At 44.6% G+C, this 18,523-nt stretch overlaps 1 protein-coding gene across 3 annotated transcripts; it reads right to left on the bottom strand.

The window, feature by feature from the left end:
• Positions 1 to 1,668: 1,668 nt before the first annotated feature.
• On the bottom strand, positions 1,669 to 14,230 carry hnf1ba (HNF1 homeobox Ba). 3 transcript variants are annotated; one of them, XM_067246561.1, is made up of 10 exons: positions 13,715 to 14,230; positions 11,422 to 11,621; positions 10,833 to 11,103; positions 10,426 to 10,649; positions 6,209 to 6,363; positions 4,882 to 4,999; positions 4,461 to 4,628; positions 4,062 to 4,180; positions 3,504 to 3,548; positions 1,669 to 1,689 (listed from the first exon to the last, which is right to left on the bottom strand). In XM_067246561.1, the coding sequence occupies exons 1-10, from the start codon at positions 14,083 to 14,085 to the stop codon at positions 1,669 to 1,671; spliced, it is 1,692 nt and encodes a 563-aa protein (XP_067102662.1). In that variant the 5' UTR covers positions 14,086 to 14,230. The 3 variants fall into 3 exon arrangements, with proteins under 3 accessions (XP_067102662.1, XP_067102663.1, XP_067102664.1); XM_067246562.1 differs by lacking the exon at positions 3,504 to 3,548 and having other exon boundaries at positions 10,411 to 10,649; XM_067246563.1 differs by lacking the exon at positions 3,504 to 3,548 and having other exon boundaries at positions 10,411 to 10,649; positions 10,833 to 11,022; positions 13,715 to 14,073.
• Positions 14,231 to 18,523: the final 4,293 nt, after the last annotated feature.

Raw genomic sequence — 18,523 nt, 5'->3', positions numbered from 1 at the left:
AATGTCTTATGTGAAATGTCTAGTACCCATAGCACCACGCCCTGATCCCACAACCAAGCAAACCCAGGCTGCATAATGAGTGTCTGAGACTGTTTGCTAGGGTGTCCAACCCTGGTTGTGGGATTCTCTCCCAAACCTTTCCCAACATCCGTGGAATCCAGCCTGATTACAACAGCCGCTGTCACAACAAGGTCCTCCTCCTTCTCTCAACCCCTTAACAAGATTCCAGACTAATATCAATGTTTTTCTTACAAATACTTGTAAATATTTTCACTATGACAGGTGGTGGTGGGGGGGGGGGGTCCCTCAATGATTTATTATGAGAGTATTAAGAAAAGAAATCAAATTATTTCACAATTTCATCTTTTATCTTTACTCTGACATATTGGACTTCTGAGGATATTGAGGATGTGGGAGGTGAGGAATCCATCTTAACTGAGCAGGGCTTGCTGGGACAGTAGTCCGGACCTGCGTCCTGGGATTAGGACTGGGTTTCAAGGCACACAAGGACGATGTGACAGTTATTTTACAAGGTGAAGTTAGTTTGTGAAACATGGCAGACTTTGAATTATGTACCTTGAAAAAGAGTATGAGAAACAGGTGTAAGTGGGTTTACTCAAGCTTGTGTACATGCTGTAGTGTATTCGTAATCACCCTGATGTGGTAGGCTGCTCTGACAACAGTCGGTCATTTCTGGAGATATTTACAGGGTTTGGTCTGAAATGGCCAGTCCAGTCACATTTCATAATCCTTCAATGTATTCCAAAGATTGTCAAATGTCTCAATCACAGTTTACACAAGACATTACAAACATTTTGTGACAAATCCTTCAGACTATAAAACAGCACGATATGCTGTACAGAAAAGAAATATATATATATATAAAAAACAACAAATGGAAGACTTGAAACAGAACATTTATATGAAATATCTATCTACAAAATCAATAAAGTTGTTTTCGAACAAGGTAAATATGATTGTCAAACAGTTCTGCTAGTGTGCTCGGCTATTGATAAGACAGTTAAAAATGTGGATCATAATTTCAGTGGCTGCTGAAGACAAGAAACATCTGGCCATGAGTCCAGGCACTTGGCAAGAGGCGATCCCACTGCCTGTAACAGAGTCCTGCCATACACAGACAGACAGTAGTAGATCAGCTCAGCTTCTGTGCAACTTTGTCTCTTAATCACATAGTATCACTGTCTACCAGGGCCTCTGCTCCCGTCCTCGCATGACGAACCCCGCAGTACACAGGGCAGAGACACAGCATCATTTGGTTTGTTCTGTGGTGATAGTCACAAATGATTGGCCGTGGCAAAAAAAAAAAAAAAAAGAAAAACGAGGAATGTCATTTATGTACAATTTTCAATGAAAGGTAGAGCAATGAATACTGTTTTCAAAGATTGTGTTTAAAAAATAAATCATATCCTTGTTGATCATCTGTGTTTATGAGAGTAACTCCTGCTGTGTCTCCTTCCCACTTATTGCAGACCTGCAGGGTTCGTTTCTCTGTCTCTTTGCCGGCAGTTTTCTGCCCTCCGCCACCACGCTTGATTTATTGACTCATCGTCCAGTGGGTAGTTATTAGGAGTTGTCACGGTTACCACAGAGAGAGGGTGGAAAAGGGAGCTCCTGTTGCTAGGCACCAAAGAAGTCAGGTGTGCAACCTCACCAGGCTTGAAGAGGACACTGCAGAAGGAGAGAGAGAGGACCACGTCAGAGAGACAACGTCACTCAAACAAACAAACCACTTAGTCAAACAAAACAGGAAACAGGGGAAACATTGTAACTGCTGCTTGTGAAGATGCATTGTTGTGTGACACTGAGAAGCATTTCCTCTAGGTGTGAGATTGTCTAAAATCACCAACTCTAAACGAGTCCTCCCTGCACCTTTGTGTGCCACACCTGACCAAATACATTCCTTATCCTCGTTCCGCTCTCTCTGGAGGGCCGTGTTGCCATAGAAACAGCCTTTTTCAAAATGTTTGTGGAATTTATTTTTCCCTTTCTCAGAAGGGGTGGAGGCCACTGACCTTGGAACGACCCCGCGGACAGCAAACAGCCTCACCTGATAAAGGTGGAGCTGCTAAGACCCCAGTCATTAGACACAGGGCTCTAAATGGAGGTGGGTTTTAAATGGGGGCGGTGGTGGTTAGCACTGGGGAGGTGCTTGTGGGGGCAGGGGCGGTGGTGGTTGGCACTGGGGGGGGTGCTTGTGGGGGCAGGGGCGGTGGTGGTTGGCACTGGGGGGGGTGCTTGTGGGGGCAGGGGCGGTGGTGGTTGGCACTGGGGGGGTGCTTGTGGGGGCAGGGGCGGTGGTGGTTGTGTGTGTGTGTGTGTTGAGGGGGGGGTCTTCAGTAAACAAGACTGTTATAAAGCCTGGCCATGTCGGTTGTGTCATGAGAAGACCCCCCTGCCTTCTGTCTACACTACCTAGGCCAAACAGAGGCCTGATAAGATAGAGACTAGGAGAGCCTGTTGGCTAATTACTCTCTAAACGCTGGCTTTTCACAACATGCCTTTCTATAAAGCCCCAGTCATAACCTGAGAAAATGGACTCGAACTAGAATAGCAAGGAGAGGCTTGTGTTTACGATACCACAACAAAAAAGTAAGCAGTAATCCACCTATATCTATTTACACAATCTATAGAGTCAATCCTGATCTGAGAGGTAACAAAAGCAATAAAACTGGGCCAGCTATTCCGAGGAGGGTTTTTTTAAGCGCCTCAGCCGGTCAGCCGGTCAGCCGTTCAGCGACAATGTCGTGGTGTGAGAGCCCTGTCTCTCAGCGTGGGAAGTTGAGCGTGTGAAAGCAGCGAGCAGGACAGCATTTCAGGCTAGAGCGATCACCGAGAGTAGGGAGAAGTGGAATAGGGGAAGAGCTGTAATTACTGTAAACTCCACCCTCACCCCACCCTCATCGGAATCAAGGAAGCAAGCCTGAGTAGCAGGACACGAGCTTCCACAACTTTGATTAACAGTGGGGTTCATTTCCTGATCTGCCAAGCCAGGGAGAGCCACTCTCTCACCAGGGAGAGGAAAGCGAAAGGAGGCATCGTTAATCAAGTACCGTTCTGGCTGAGGGCACAGGTGATTGATTGGTTGGGTCTTTCAAAGGAAATAGGAATTCAGAGGAGTATCCATACACCCGCTTGGCCCACTGATTGAGATTTGCGGTCCACATGCTCTGACAAAAGCATTTGGGATGTGTAGGGTCAAACTGAGCACCAAGAGTAAACCGAAAAAGCCAGCTGTTAAAACCTATCAATATTAAATCTATGAAATCTTCTGTTGTAATTCCGTCTGCCAAGTATGTTTATTATGCCACACACTGCTGCATGAGACCATGATATCAACTGAATGTTTTTGATGTCTATGGAAAACAGATTGGCACGCATGTACATGGAAAGATTGTATTTGACCATTTGTGGTGCATGTGAAGGTCACTCACAATGCCAAACTAAGTGACTGTAATAACTGATACTAATAAAGTCGTATTTACCCAGGAGAGCCCCCCTAGTTGCACCATCTTGTTTACTGCAGAATCCTAATGCGACAGGGATTAAACAGGTCAACACACAGTCAGAACACACACCCACACAGACACACATACACACACCTGTCTATCTGTCTTTCTGTCCTGATCTTATCATAAAGTTAGAGTGTGCTCAGATTGTATTTCTGTGAATAGGATGATTGAGTTGTGAAAGATGCAGTGTGTTAGTAGATTAAGTACAAATGGATTGATCTCAATATATTAATCTCTCATAGGAGATCTTCTCCAAAAACAGTGCAGTGTAAAGCGCTAACTACAAAATACAGGGTCTACTAAAAGCTTGTGTTTGTTAAACTGCAGCTGTTCAATGCTGTTCAAAATCACCCAGTTAAGATAGTGGATGCCATCTGATGCCTAAACAACACATCACCTGTTACTACAGCTACCACAGCAGTGCAGGCGGCCGGAAAGGCAGAGAAAAAATCACCAGAGATGCAGGGGGCTCCAGGCCCGAGTTAGGAGAGCGTGCGGGGGGGGGGGGGGGGGGGGGGGGGCTTCACTCACCTGTTTGCTGGAGGACATGGAGCTGAGGGTGCTGAGGCTGTTGGCGTCCGTGACCACCATGGCTGAGGAGAACCGAGACGGGTGGGAGTACTGTGGAGGCTCCTGCTTGTGAGGGTACACTGCAGACACACACACACACCGTCAGTGGATGCTTAATGATTCACGGTGTCAAATGTACCGAAAAAATGCAGTATCCCGTCCACGCATTAACAACATATATGAATACGGCTTCCAGAGTGTTAACCATTCACATGTAATGATATGAGAGCCCTTATAACTCCTCTGACCCCCCATTCCTACTCAGACTACAGTAGCTCAAGGGGAACAGCGTCGGGGAGAGAGGCTGAGCAGACAGGACGGTGGTACGGTTTCAGGAAGAGAGACAGTGATGGTACTGACTGTGTGAGTGTGTGACGGTGGCCATGAAGGGCTGCTGACTCATGTGGCTTGGAGACTGCTGCATGAGGCCCTGCTGGTGCGGGCTGTACTGGATTGGCTGCAGCGCCGCAAGGCTTCCCGCCACACTGTTGATCACCGGCACCGACTGGGACTGCGACGTGTTCATACCTGGGGGACAGGCGGACGTCCGTTAGTTCAAGTCACATCGCTAACATGAAAATCATATGTAGGCAGGATAATAGCTGACAATGAGAACATCACAAAACACAAACAATGCCCTGGTATTGTCATTTTATATGTGACTTCGGGTGTAAAGTGAACATCACTTGAATGTTGCTCTCCCACTGAGCATGGGATATAAAATGGCTGTTCGGACATCAAACAGCTGGGCCCGAAACAGGAAGTAAAATGGCCGACTCACTTTGTGCTATGGCCATGAGGGGCATGATGAGGTTCTGTGTCTGCTGGTGGGAGTGGTGAGAACTGTGGATGTTTGTCAGCGTGCTCACTGGTGGCAAACCTCCACCCGACACTGAGATCTGGAGAGAGAGAAAGAGAGAAACATCAATATATTTAGTGGTAAAACGTAGATATTGAGCTGGTTTTGTAGAAATAGCAGTAGGCTTATATAATATCAATATTAACTCTGGGCTTTCAACATTAACTCTTAAGTCCGGGCATGGAGTCGCATGTAGATGCCAAATTGTATTTTGGAAGTGAAACTACATGTTCTCAGCAAAGCAGGTCACAACATGAATGTTGACTCAGCAATGTGGCTTTTGTGTGATATTGTGCTTGTGTTACTACAGTCATCTACACTAGCAAATACTGATACGGAAGAAAAAATCAGAAAGCGATAAAACATACATTGAGTGCAGCTTTGTCTGCCAGTGTGTGTTTTCATGCCCGTGCAAGTGCACAAGCTGAACACCCCCCCCCCCCCTCCCCCCCCACACACACACACACAGTACAGTATGCACAGTGCCTGCAGGTGCACACATCCATGTTCCCTCAGCAGACTGTAGAAACTAAATGTTTCTACAGTTCAACGGGTGCGGTCTGATCTAATGGGTATCTTGATGGGAATCCTCATGGGATCTATTTGACTACAGCCTGGTCAGAGACGAGGGACTGGGTAGGCTCTCATCTGGACCGAGAGATAAAACCCTGCCAGTCCTGCTCCACACCACAAGCTACCTCCCTCTCAACCACCAGAATACTCACGACTACTTTACTTGACTAAGCTAAAGAGTAATTCTGAATTTGATTATCCCTGCACGCAAGTTTCGCTTTCACTGATCAAATATTGAATCAGGGCAGAGGGGAGAAGGTTGTTCCCTTTGCTGAAGGCAGACAAACCCCCTTTAGCATTAGCGCCGGTTGTCGTCATATACCTGGCAGAGCAGCTTGAACTCTCCGCTCCGCCCTCCACCCTCCGCCCCTTGTTACAGGGCATTTAATCAATAAGAGTAGAATGTTTCTTTGTCAGGTTTATTGGCAAAACTGTTGACGAGCCGGGCCCATGCTGGCAAAGGCTGAACTTCGGGCCCAGCTGTGTGCTAAACCAAGGCCTCCTCACCACCTTCCTCCACCGTCCACACAGGGAAGCACAATGCTCTAATTGTTGAACCCTGCTGACAGGAGCATGGGAGCATGGCTCTGGAACTTGCTTTGTATGTCTAGGATAAACGCAGGCCCTGGGCCTTATCTAATCTGAGGCCAGGGAGGGCCCAGGTGTGCTCACTCACCATCTTGGCGTCAGGTGACAGCAGACTGTGGCTGGGGTCCAAGCCAGCCGGAGACACCTGCTGTAACACGGATTGACTGGTTGCCATGGAGTTGCTGCCGTGGTGACTGATGGTCGTCGAGGAACTGACCTCACCAGGTCCCTGGCTGTAACGCACTGGAGGGCAAGAAGTAGGAAGTGGGGGGGAAAAAGAGAGAGAAAGATTAGATTCTGGGATGTTTTTCGTGGCTAACAACAACTGTCATGGGGGTATAGTTGATAGGGCAGGAAGATGGGCGGGCAGGACAGTGGTTGCGTCGCTCTGAGCCGTCAGATTCACCTGCTCTTTGACTGGAAACCAGAGTAAACACAAACACTGACCCCTCCACCGCTGCTATCGGGACAGCCCAGCCAAGGCCACCCGGTGTGTACACACACACACAACACAACGCCACCACCCCCCGTCCCCCCCGTCCCCGTCCAGACTTTCTGAGCTCACGGGGGCTGTGTTGGTGGGCCAGCACCAGCACCAGACATCCAGCCGTTACATCCAGCGCCTGGTCTCTCCTGACAATGCATTCTGTGACATCACTAAAGAGCCCACACTCAGTGTGTCTAGACCCCTGTGCTGTCTCTCCTCTCTCACTGCTGAAGCTCAGGAATGCCTGTCTACCACCTATCAAATGCATGTTTGCCCATCCTAGCCCCCTTCTGATACCGACAGTGCAAACATTACACAATTACAAACAATGTCAAACACATTCTTATCCTGTCACCTCAGCCCTTCACAGAGGGTCTGTAGAGGGTCCCTGGCTCCCTGGATTGTCCTGGCCGTGGGGAGACAGGCTCTGTTTGCTCTCAGATCTGAGATCGTCAGAGCTCAGATCAGAGCTCTCTGTCCCTGACCCACACATGTCACACCGAGGGCTCTGCAACGGTCACAGCGGACACTGACACAGCGCTCCGTTTGTGATTAAATAAACAACAGGGGGAGCTGGTACCGGGTCCACTCTGAACAACAATTATAATTGAATTAAAATACAGTATTGTAAGCAGGATTTCAGTTGACCCTGAGCAAATACACGATCAGTTTGAAAACGACTAGTACATTGATTGTTGCAGATCTAAAGCCGAGAAAGACAGAGATACGTATTTCATCCACTGACCGCATATCATCCAGCCTGCCAAGACCACAAGAGGACTACAGACCTCAAATTGTATTCAGCAACATACTAGCAACCCCATAGCACTCCACCGCGCCTTGTAAACACTGGTACAAAACAATAAAACACTCCACCCGGACCTATGACCCCCACAGCCAAACAATGGCTGAGAACTCATAAACAGGCAGTAATCCCTGAGCTGGGCCACCTCTAAAAGTGTCAAGGGGAGAGGGATGCTATTTAGGACAGTCTCCCAGTGGCCAGCAGTAACTCTGGCTGCAGGGAACCCCACTGTCAGCCAGGAAGCCCTCTGCCGTCTCGTCTGAAGCTGGGACGGGGAGGGGGCCATATCTAGGCCAACTGTAGCGAGGAAGAAGGGTTCGTATAACAACCCGAGTGTCCCCACAACGTAGGAGGGTTGGAGTAGCGATTCACAGCTCATCATCAAATACTTGACGTTGGGGATTATCCTAAAATGTAAATCCATGAAGTTGATTCACAGAATCAATCTGGCACACAGGCTTCCGATGTCGTGTGACAGCGAGTTCGTTTGAACTTTTAACAGGAGCAGGGTTCTTTAAGAGAAAGGGGGAGGGCGAGAACTTTGGAAGGGGAGTGGTAGCTGTAGAGTGCAGCAGGTTTTGAAAAGGCCTCAGCTCTCTGTGAGAGCCATGTAAAATCAAAGCTTCTCTCCCCATCCCCAGGCAGTGCTCATTGTGACCATGGTGCATATGTAAGACCTCCAGGGTCTCTACAGGACGTATCTGGCCCATTGTGCCTGTCAGGGCCTTGCAGAGAGCAGCACACAGGGCTGACACAGGGAAACACCACCCTGCTTACACACTCACTAAATCAGCACCTTTGTATCTGGAAAACCACCAATCAGAAGTGTGGTTTATCAGGCATTGAATTTAATTTGTTGGTACTTTTGGTAAAATAAAAGATGTTACTCTGTCTGGATTATCTTTGCTGATTGGCGTCGCTATCAAGGTTGCTTTTCCGCTTTGATGCATGAAACCGTAAATAAAATTGTGCTTGCAATGCAAAGAAAGTCAACATAAATATTCAATACATTGATTAAAGGCAACAATAAAAGATACCATCCCTTATGTTCAGTGTAAGATCAAGTAACCAGTTCTACCATGCTGTGTTTTGAGATTAACCAACACAACATACTCTGTCTGGCACTGCCCTCATTTCTCCAATGAGAATTTTTTTTCTGTCTGCGAACCTGCTCATAAACACACACGTACGTCACATTGGCTGCTTGTTTGCTGAATTCAAGTGCCCACCTCTTATCTTTTCCATTAAAACACTTGGCTCAGCACATTAATTTACTCACAAATAGAAGCAATCCCTCAGCAACTGAAAAATTACAAAACAATTTAGTTTTTAGCTTTTCATTTCGGTTTGCCTCCTATCTGATTTAAAGGCATCCATCAAGTTACCCTATTCCAAAACAACCGCTGCCTATCTCTGCAGTAGTGATGAACCAACCAAACCTCGATCGATACAAATGTATGGAATGAGAGAGACCCTGACCCAGCACTGACCTCGTCACATACCCAGGCCAGCGAGGCTGTGAAGGGGGTTCCCCTGTTCTCTATACACCGGCAGCACAGAGGGCCTCATCAGTCCTGTCTGGCCAGAAAAGAACCAATACCACAGGACAGCTCCTGCTGGTGGGGTCTGCGCCCAGCCTCCGCCACAATACTGACGGCCATAAAGGTGAGGGGGGGGGGGGGGGGGGGAGGCTTTAAAAAACAGTCCCTCCCCAAGCCCCAGCGGAGATAAATGAACCTAGGCTACAGTCACTGCAGTCTTCTAATACACCACAGACAATAAGGCCCCCCTCCAGGCAGGGCTATAGAGAGGAGAAGTCAGGGGAGCTCCTTATCAAAGACTGTGGAGATGTAGCTGCCAGGGATTTTAATTGTCCATTAACCATGCATAATACAGGCCGTGCCCTGGCAACCTGATGGAGGGCCCACTGAGAGGTTATTGTCAGGCCAGAGGCCGACACTGAAAAACAGCTGATGTTGCCAGCAGGACACCTTGTAAGCAGGGAAACCCGGTTCCATGGAGAGCAGAGTATCTTCTGCCTGACCCCATAGCCTCACAATCAACTTCCCTCCCTCTCCGCCGTAACAAGCCAATTGGCGACCTTCCTGGCTTTCCAACCTGAGGTCGTTGCCTGGTCAGGTGTGTTGGGGAAAAAACACAAGCAAACAGACCATCCACTAATGGGACCACTATATCCAACAGTAACTAGTAGAGTCACGACAAATGGTTGGTTGTCTCTGCAAGGTTGACCTCGTGGTCTGACATGAAAGGACAACAATTGACTTTGATTTAGTCTCCCAAATCATTAATTTTATGGTGGTGGGTGGATAGTGCTATGTCCAAGTACCTGCTTGGTTTTATGTAGAATGCTCAAGATAGTTTGCTCAAACACAACAGTTTCAGGAAACAACAATTTGAGGTCAAAAGATCAGAACACTTGGATGCTGCATTTCCTTGTTCTGGGTTCAGTAACTTTGAGATTGTGAAGAAAGTCAACAGTGGCCTACCTGAACTGAGTGAGGCCATGGTGGAGCTGAACAAGATCGGTGGGGCCATAGGGCCAGACCTCCCTGACCTCACGCTGACCCTAGCCTGTCACAAGACTGCTGCGCTTTGTGCCACGTTTCTGCCTGCTGACTTTGGAGTGGAGATTGCAGGTACAATGTGGATTGTTCTCAGTGTGTCTTCAAAGATCAGAATAACAATGGCATTTGCTCAGCTCTCTCACAACACTCACTCTCATTGATCACCCAGCCTCACTCTCCTTTCTCTCATCTCGTCAACTGTGCTGCTCAATTCTCTTCTAACTGACGCATTAGGAGAAAATTGTTATTTTGACAATGTTCTGCTAGGACCATGGCAGATTGAATCCCAGCACCATAAAATTATAAAACTAAATGATCTGCTTGATCCTCATTTCTGTACAGGAAGAATGCAAAAGCACATGTGAATAGGGAAATGTCATGTGACTGGGGCGGGTTCCAGTGTGTGGTGACGCTACCTAGCATCTTACTGGGTGGAGAAGCGCTATTCTGCGGGTGGTGTGGAGAGCTGTGGGCCATGAGGGGGTTGAGGCCGTGGGTCGGCCCACTGTAAGCATCCATCGCAAGCTTCTGCCGGAAAGCCTCCTCTTTCCGCCGGTTGGCGAACCAGTTGTAAACACGCACCTCGGTAACCAGGTTTGAGCCCAGGCCGTGGGCCTTAGAGGGAGACACGCCTCTCTGAAGGCACTCAGCCCTGGAAGAACACATGTAAATATTGTTAGTTATTTTCATGAATGAATTTAATGAATAATAGAGTCATCGAAACACTAATAGAGACAACCGTGCTGAGTGTAGTCAGTGTGACGTAATAATTGTGTAGTGTTCGTATTCAATTATGAGTGGATTAATGGGCGACCGTTAAGGTGTTCCCTCGTACCTGTTGCATTCTTCCACCAGGGCTTCCCTCTCCTCTTTGCTGGGGTTCTTCTGGCGTTCGTAAGCCTGGTACAGGATTTGCTGGGATGCAGGCCCCCATTTGAAACGGTTGCGTCTCATTTTCTTGCAGGATGGTTCAGAGCCCACTTCGTCACTGGACTGTCCCATATTCTGACCAGGTGGGTTAAACTCTGGGAAGAAAAACATCACCTGATCCTGATTGCCTTTGTCTGTCATATTGCTGCCAGAACCTTGCACTGCCTGGTTGAATTCTGAAAAATAAGACAGGGCACATTTGATGGTATAGAATACATACTCGGACCATGTACACAATTAAATAATACAGATATGCATCATTGACTTGACTTGTGTCCATAAAATATATAAAGATCTTATATGCAACTGGCTACCAACATTTTAGGTTATGGTTTATAAGCCTTTGCTGTGCATAAGTAGGCCTATATGTATAAGTATATCCAAATAATTATAATTTGATCTTGAAAGGGTATTGATTAATTGTAATTAATGAATTGTTAAGAACCTCAAACTTAAACCATATCGAAAGTTGTGTGAGAAAAATATTTACTTACGTCTGAGAATTTCCCGCTGTTTCCTGACGTACCAGGTGTAGAGTGCCATTCTTTTCTGAGTTTTCATCGGTGTGCCTTTGTTGAGGTGCTGCGAGAGGTGAGACTGGTTCAGTCCCGTTACATCCACTACCTCGCGCTGAGGGATGTTATGCTGCTGCATGTAGCCTTTGATCGTTCGGGCTGCACGCCATGGGTCCTCACTGGGTGTAACATAAAGGAAATACGTTTAATATCAGATATGACATAGCATACCAACCTAGCATTACGGTTACTATGCCTATTCCTGATAATAATACTAGTCTAAATGTTAAACTGCAACCCGATGCACGTAGCCTAATGCACTATTTTCCTAATGGAAAACAGCTCCATGTTTTCCTCTGTGATTTCGGAGTTAAGTTTTTTTCTGTTTCGTAAGGCCCCAAGTTTAAAGACTTGTAGGAGCAACTGTTAAGCACCCTAATAAACGACCGTTAATCATTGTATTCAATGGGCTGTAAATACTTTCAAAGGTTAGACCAACTGATTGAGCTGGTGCAATCCAACTAGGAGATTTCCGAACAAAGTTCTGAAACTCGAAAATACTGCATAAACACTGATTGACTGTCCGGCCTACGTATTATTCCATTTCAAACACAATTTGCCTAGGCTATAATATATGCTAGGATTGTACTGGGCTATAGGCACCAACAATCTCTAGCAATGTAATTTAACAAATAAGCCACATAGCCTATGTTAATCATAATATAAAATTGGCTGATGGTTCGGACACGGTCAAAGGAAAACGTTTGATTTAGGCTACAGACGAGTTGTTGCCATTTAGCGTAGCCAATACCCTTTCTCCGCTTATTAATTTGGATAATTTCTCGAGACATTCGAAAAGTTCCAATTTATCATTTATTCCATTTAACAAAATTACATGAGATTACGTAAATAGAGGCGAATCAAGGTTGTCGGATTTAATTTCAGGAGGCCTAATCGTAGGAAGAACGGCAATCAATCAGAAGTTTAATTTTTAATAGAAATAACCTCAAAGAAAGTATAGGCCTATGATTAGCAAATTCAGGTTTAAGACAAAAGATTGTTCTAAATAAAAGTACATGAATAAATGTTGAGCCATTCAGTCGAAAAACCAAACAAGCTCTTCGGAATGATCTGTATTCTTGTTCTAAAATATTACAGTAAAATTCACACTTACCATCACATAGCCTACTAATCTGAGATTAAAACGACTATTGACTTCACAAATCTACTGTTGTTTGTTTTGGAGAATGCCTTTTAAATCTGTGGGTTAAGATATGTTGGTTTATAACTTTCGACAATGAATAACCAGATCTCCATTCAGTCTAATCATACGCCACTGTGTATCTTTCAGTTGATGATTTATAGAATAAAATTAATAATAACTTAACTACACGTGGGTTAGTTTTGATTTTCTTCCGGTTTTGGAATTATGAATGAACTTTTGAAAAATTGTTTGTACATGGGAAGGCTATAGGTAAGAACATTTGAAACTTGTAGGCCATGTTTCTTTTCGATAGGCCTAGCGTAGCCAAAAAGCGTAGGCTATTTGGTCTAGGCTATATGAGACTACGTGGCATTTTATTATTTGGCATATTCATGTCAACGTATTGATATTATTTATGTAGCCTTGGCTATATTGGCAGGCCATATCCTATTTAGACTACTATCACAAATTGACATGATATGCTATATTATTATGAGGATGGCATTTACTAACCAATATGTTGACAACAGACAAAACAAGGTCTGCCTTTTAACAAATAATTCACTTTCTCTTCTTGTAGGCTATTACAGTGTTTATCTTTGCGAGAGGTGGAGTGAGTTAATAATAAATAGAGCGTGTTACGCAGAATTTTGCAAAGCTCAAAGAAATAATAACCCGTGTTGATAATTAGTAACCAGAAAATTAGCTACTGGCGCGATGTTTCAAATTTGTAAACACAGGCATGGCTTTTCTCTTTTTTCGTTTTAGTTTATCCTAATTTAGAATTCTCAAATATTTACACAGTAGGCCTATAGTTATATTTTGTGAACAACTGATTATTATACGCAAATTATGCCATAAAAGGCCTATTTATGTAGGCCTATTCTATTTGAAATGGGCTACAACCAAGTCAGATTTAATAAACTACAAATCTACAGCTATAAACTCAGTCCAGAAAACTAATAGCCTAACCCCGAAACAGTTAAACCTGGATGAAGTCTGTTGGATTTAGTTATCCTACAATATTCGACAGAACACTTCACATTTAAAGACATTTTTGTCACTTACGCTAGCATGCGGTCAATTTCTGCTCGCTGTTCCACAGCTTCCTCCGTGTTCATCGACTGTAATTCTTTCAATATAGGCGGAGTGTCGAACTCATCCCCGTCCTCGGATCCCTCGTCTCCAGACAATTTACCCGTTCCGTGACCATTTGTCAGTTGATGAAATATCGGCTTTGAATCCGAATCGTTTCCGTTCATTTTTGAGTTTGGGGGAGACATCTGTAGGTTCTCCAATTTAACTCCAAAGCCGTTCGGGCTAGGGTCCATGTCGTCCAGGGCTTGGATTAGGACATCTTTGGAAACTCCGGAATCTAACAAGGCGCTGAGGAGCTCCTGCTGAAGGGAGGTCAATTTTGAAACCATTTTCGAGAACATAAAAAAAAAATTAAATTAACAAATAATCTAACTAAAGGGAAGGGAAGTTGGTGGAGAAGAAAGAGAGGAGAAAAAAATCTCTCTTCCTCTCCTGTCCAGTGTTGATGTGAATTATCCACTGCTGACACCTGCTCGGAGGGGCTGGTTCACTTCCCTGTAGAGGAGAGTGATATCATTTGCCATGATGCTTTTGGAGGGCAGGGAATATAAAACATGGTAATTAGTGGGCTGGCTGATGGGGCCTTTATGCAAATCCTTAGAAGAAGGCCGCTCTGACAGCGAGGCAGGTAGACATGTGTTTACACTGCAGCGCAGTTGCTTTTATTGGGTTCTGTTATCAGCAAAACTTTTATGAACTTTGGACTCTGTCGTAGACTATATGCTAAAGAGTTTGGTGAAAGGGGATAGACTGTTCTGTTACAGATTGATAATTAGGCTATTAGGCATATATTGTTAAGTTTTTTTTCGTCGTTGTCTTTATCCTAAGATTTTCACAACAATAATTGTAGGCCTAATTCACATTTCTCGTAGAGGCATATATGCTCAATGTATATCAAATATGCCTGTATAAGGAAGAGGTTGATTGACAACCTGTTCATTAATTTTCTGTTTTGAATTGGGTTTTACTTGCCAAACATAGACTTCAACAGAGAAACAATAGAATAAAATAAATAAATTAAAGATTGTATTTATTTATTTATTTCAACACAGTAAAAAATAAAACAAATACTTAATGCATAGCCTATACCGTCCAAACCTAAATTTGCTTTGACTGTGGTAGCTGCGCCTTAACGCACGAAAACTTGATGCAAGCAGCAGGTGCCGTCGCTGCTGCATTTCTGAACCAATATTATTGGGCAGGTTCGATGACCTCCTGGAGAGCAAAACAAAGTGAGTAAACATGAAAGTATTGCACGTAGTTCCTTATCATAAGGAACTAGCCTATTGTGTAGCTATATTTCCCATGGATATTGGGGTTAAATACATGTTGAATGCATGTTTAATTAGTATTTACTGAGGCATAACGTTGCGCCTGCCAATAATTATTGAGTAGGCTACTTTAAGTCTAACTTTCAGTGTAGTATCAATGTAGTTGATCATTAGGCCTATGGACGCCGCGGGATAGTTAACGAATAGGTACGCTTCTGTGAATGGCCTAAGGTCGTTCATGGCTTCAGGTCTACCATACTCAGCAGCAGGGCCGTAATCATAATATATATTGGGGACACGTCACAATATTTTTATATCACAATATTCAAATCTGCTCAAAATGTCCCCCCCAATATATTGATATAAAAATATACATAAAATATAAACGTGCTACGCTACGATAGGCAACCACGCACGCTGTCCGAAATTATCATAACAAATGTAATCATATTCATAACTAAACGTAAAATGTTCTCAGGAGGGAACCCTTAGACTCCCCAGCAGATTTCGCCCCCATGTTTACTCCATGGCTACGGCAGTATCTTATATTTGAACTTTATAAGGCGTCGTTGATGAGACACTTATGTCGTCGTAGTTGTACTTCAGGAGTTGGCTTTCGTGATCTTACAAGAAATACTAATGTAGCCTAATTCAATCGATCTGGCTCTTATCTCTCCCATTGTTCTCAGTGCCGCTGTCTTGTAAAGCTTGTCTAAGATGCACACCTTTCTACCTGCACTTCGAACTGGTGTAAAATGACATCGATATTGTACTGCGGGTGGAGTTGATAACCCGACGCTGAGCTAAGTAATTGGGTTACAGCTAAATCACACACTGTCCACAGACCCTCCCTTCAAATGACAAGTTCGGCTGATAGGAATGATAGTTTTTCGTGTCAAATGTATAGACCAACGTCTAAGGAAACTGGATTTTGTATTTTATCTCACGTGAGATAAATTAAATATAATTTCAAATCAAGTTAATACAGAGTTAGGTATTAAAGTAATAGCCTGGATAAAAGTAAACCTAATTAGACAACATGTGGGTTGGGTAAAGCCTATGAAAACATAAATTAGACTTTGTGTATGGCCTATATCAAGATTTTAGTGGTGGCAGACTAGAGAATAGCAGGTCAATTTGCAGCATTTTGTGAAATGTTATTATTAAACCAGAGGCCACCATCCAGGACACTTGTCAATCAAGAAATCCCTGTACATCAAACAACATGTGCATGTATTTTTCCTATGTGAGAAATTAATGAATCAAGGCTCTGCTAAGTTTTATATTTTAAATAACATTGATGTGACAATGGGGCATAAGAAAATCAAAAATGGTAGCCTAGAGATGTATGTTTAGAAGATGACTGGGCTCATTCTTAATCCTTCCATTTTCACAAGCCCTCATCTAGATATCTGTAAACCATTAACAAAATATAATAACAAACCACAAAAAACTGTTTATCCAGAACACAGGCCACAAGGCCTGTTGTGAAAGCAGCACCGAGCATTGGAGCGTAGCAAGGAACACGGAACAACCACTGCATTCTCACATGAGTTAGTGACACAGGGAGGGTTGGGCAACAGGGACAGTGAGCATCCTGACAGGGACCTTTGGAGGCCCAAGTACCTGCAAGTCCCGTGGCCCCCTCAGCTCAAACGCCACAGCTGCACCTAGAGTTTGACATGAGGCTCCAAGAGTCCCGTTCAGAGTGTCCCCTGTGACACGTCCACAGTTCCGTCCATAGATATATATATATATCTATGGTTCCGTCCACCGTCGTTAGGCTTCTGATTATGACAGAGACACTATATGACAGCTGGACTGCGGGCCAGGATGAGAATGTAGGAATGGAGCTTCACATTCTAGAACTATTTTCTGATTAGACTGTTACTTATTTGTTGGATGTCCAGTAGAATATTAAAATGTACTCAGGGCAAAACAAGAAGACCACTAAAGTTTATGCAAATCCCTTGCTCATGCCCGTGTCCAGGTGTCCAGCCTTTTTGCCTAGACTACACTGTTGTCTTTCACTTGGTCAAAGTCAACCAAACTTCCTTACCTGCGTCACAGACAATATGAGTGTCTCTTCTGACAGTTATATTTATTATGATTATTTCCCCAGTCGTGAAATGAAAAAGAATGACTGGGGAGGGGAAAAGACAGCAACGTATTCACTTAAAGTGTGTGAGTACAATGTGTGGCTTATATGAGAGAGACATGCCGTAGTGTGAGAGGGCAGAGAAGGGGTGTACATCCAGTCCAGGCCTAACTGTTGTGACTTTTCATGGCATGTAATCATTCCAAGGGTTATGAAAGGTATGATGAGTATAGGTGATGAACCAACCTGTTTCTAACTGCCACTCAGGTCGTCAGTGACCTCTCTCCCCTTACCCCCCCCCCCCCCCCCACACACACACACACCCCTCTTCCAGACACACACACACACTCCAGTTCAGGGCAGAGAGCGGAACGTTTGGAAACTGACTGACTGAAAAGGGCATGAGCTGCATGGCATGTGCGTGAGACTGGGGAACCAGAGACCATGTCCTGTTCCGAAGAGTAACCTGGACCTTACCCTCACTCTGCCCTCCCTGACCACCGTCAGAATCTCCTTGTGACACACAGGACAAGGATCCTTCCTGTCCTTCTACCCTGCCTCTTTAAAGCAACACCATTTCAACATTATTCCACGTTTGGAAACGCATTTACTTTTGTTGTACCTACGCCAACAAAGTTATATTTCCAACTTTGGAAAGAATGTTGACAAAGGTCGCCTCAGTCCTAACCATTTCAACAATAGCATCGTTTAAATCGATATCATTTTATATGTGTTTGCTATCTACCGTGGCTCAGGGCAAATGAAAGGGAGCAACTATTCACACCTACACAAACAAAGGGAAAGTTTAATAAAACATGAACGGAGGAGCGGTTCACATGCTTGAAATACAGTTTGATTACCGCTGTACGCTACATACAAATCTGCCAAGTGAACATGCTGATGGGACCTTTTTATTAATCCAGGATGTGCCACAGGTGGCTGAGCGGTGAGGGAATCGGGCTAGTAATCCGAAGGTTGCTAGTTCGATTCCCGGTCATGCCAACTGACGTTGTGTCCACTTCACCCTACTTGCCTCGGGGGAATGTCCCTGTACTTACTGTAAGTCGCTCTGCATAAGAGCGTCTGCTAAATGACTAAATGTAAATGTAAGACTCACTTCTACATTGACTATCTGGGAGGAAAACAAGGCTGCGTGTCTGTTGTTGTGCTAAGATCGTCTTTTCTGGCTGTATTACCTTTGCCTGGCTGACCCCCTCTGCCCAGATAAGTCTTCCTGTAATCAATTGGCTTTGGAGGATTTCATGATTACGGAAAGCTAAAGCTATCTGTCATAAATCCATCAGTGGTTTGATTGACTGACTGATTGATTGAAGTACTGTGATTGCTTCACAGTGGTTTCTATGTAGATTGGTTTCTATGTAGGATGTGGAAGCTTCTGTAATGGGATGT

Source organism: Osmerus mordax, chromosome 11 (assembly GCF_038355195.1).
Source record: "Osmerus mordax isolate fOsmMor3 chromosome 11, fOsmMor3.pri, whole genome shotgun sequence".
NCBI classification, from domain to species: Eukaryota; Metazoa; Chordata; class Actinopteri; order Osmeriformes; family Osmeridae; genus Osmerus; species Osmerus mordax.
The sequence above is the reverse complement of the archived record's forward strand: the minus strand, read 5'-3'. Positions and strand labels throughout refer to the sequence as shown.

What these genes read in the sequence shown, in the direction of transcription:
- hnf1ba (XM_067246561.1), bottom strand. Translation starts at nt 14,085, where the DNA reads ATGTTCTCGAAAATGGTTTCAAAATTGACCTCCCTTCAGCAGGAGCTC. An exon ending in CTGGTGGAAGAATGCAACAG is followed by an intron (nt 10,650 to 10,832) that starts GTACGAGGGAAC and finishes GTGTTCTTCCAG; the next exon opens with GGCTGAGTGCCTTCAGAGAG. An exon ending in CCTCATGGCCATAGCACAAA is followed by an intron (nt 4,629 to 4,881) that starts GTGAGTCGGCCA and finishes CCTGTCCCCCAG; the next exon opens with GTATGAACACGTCGCAGTCC.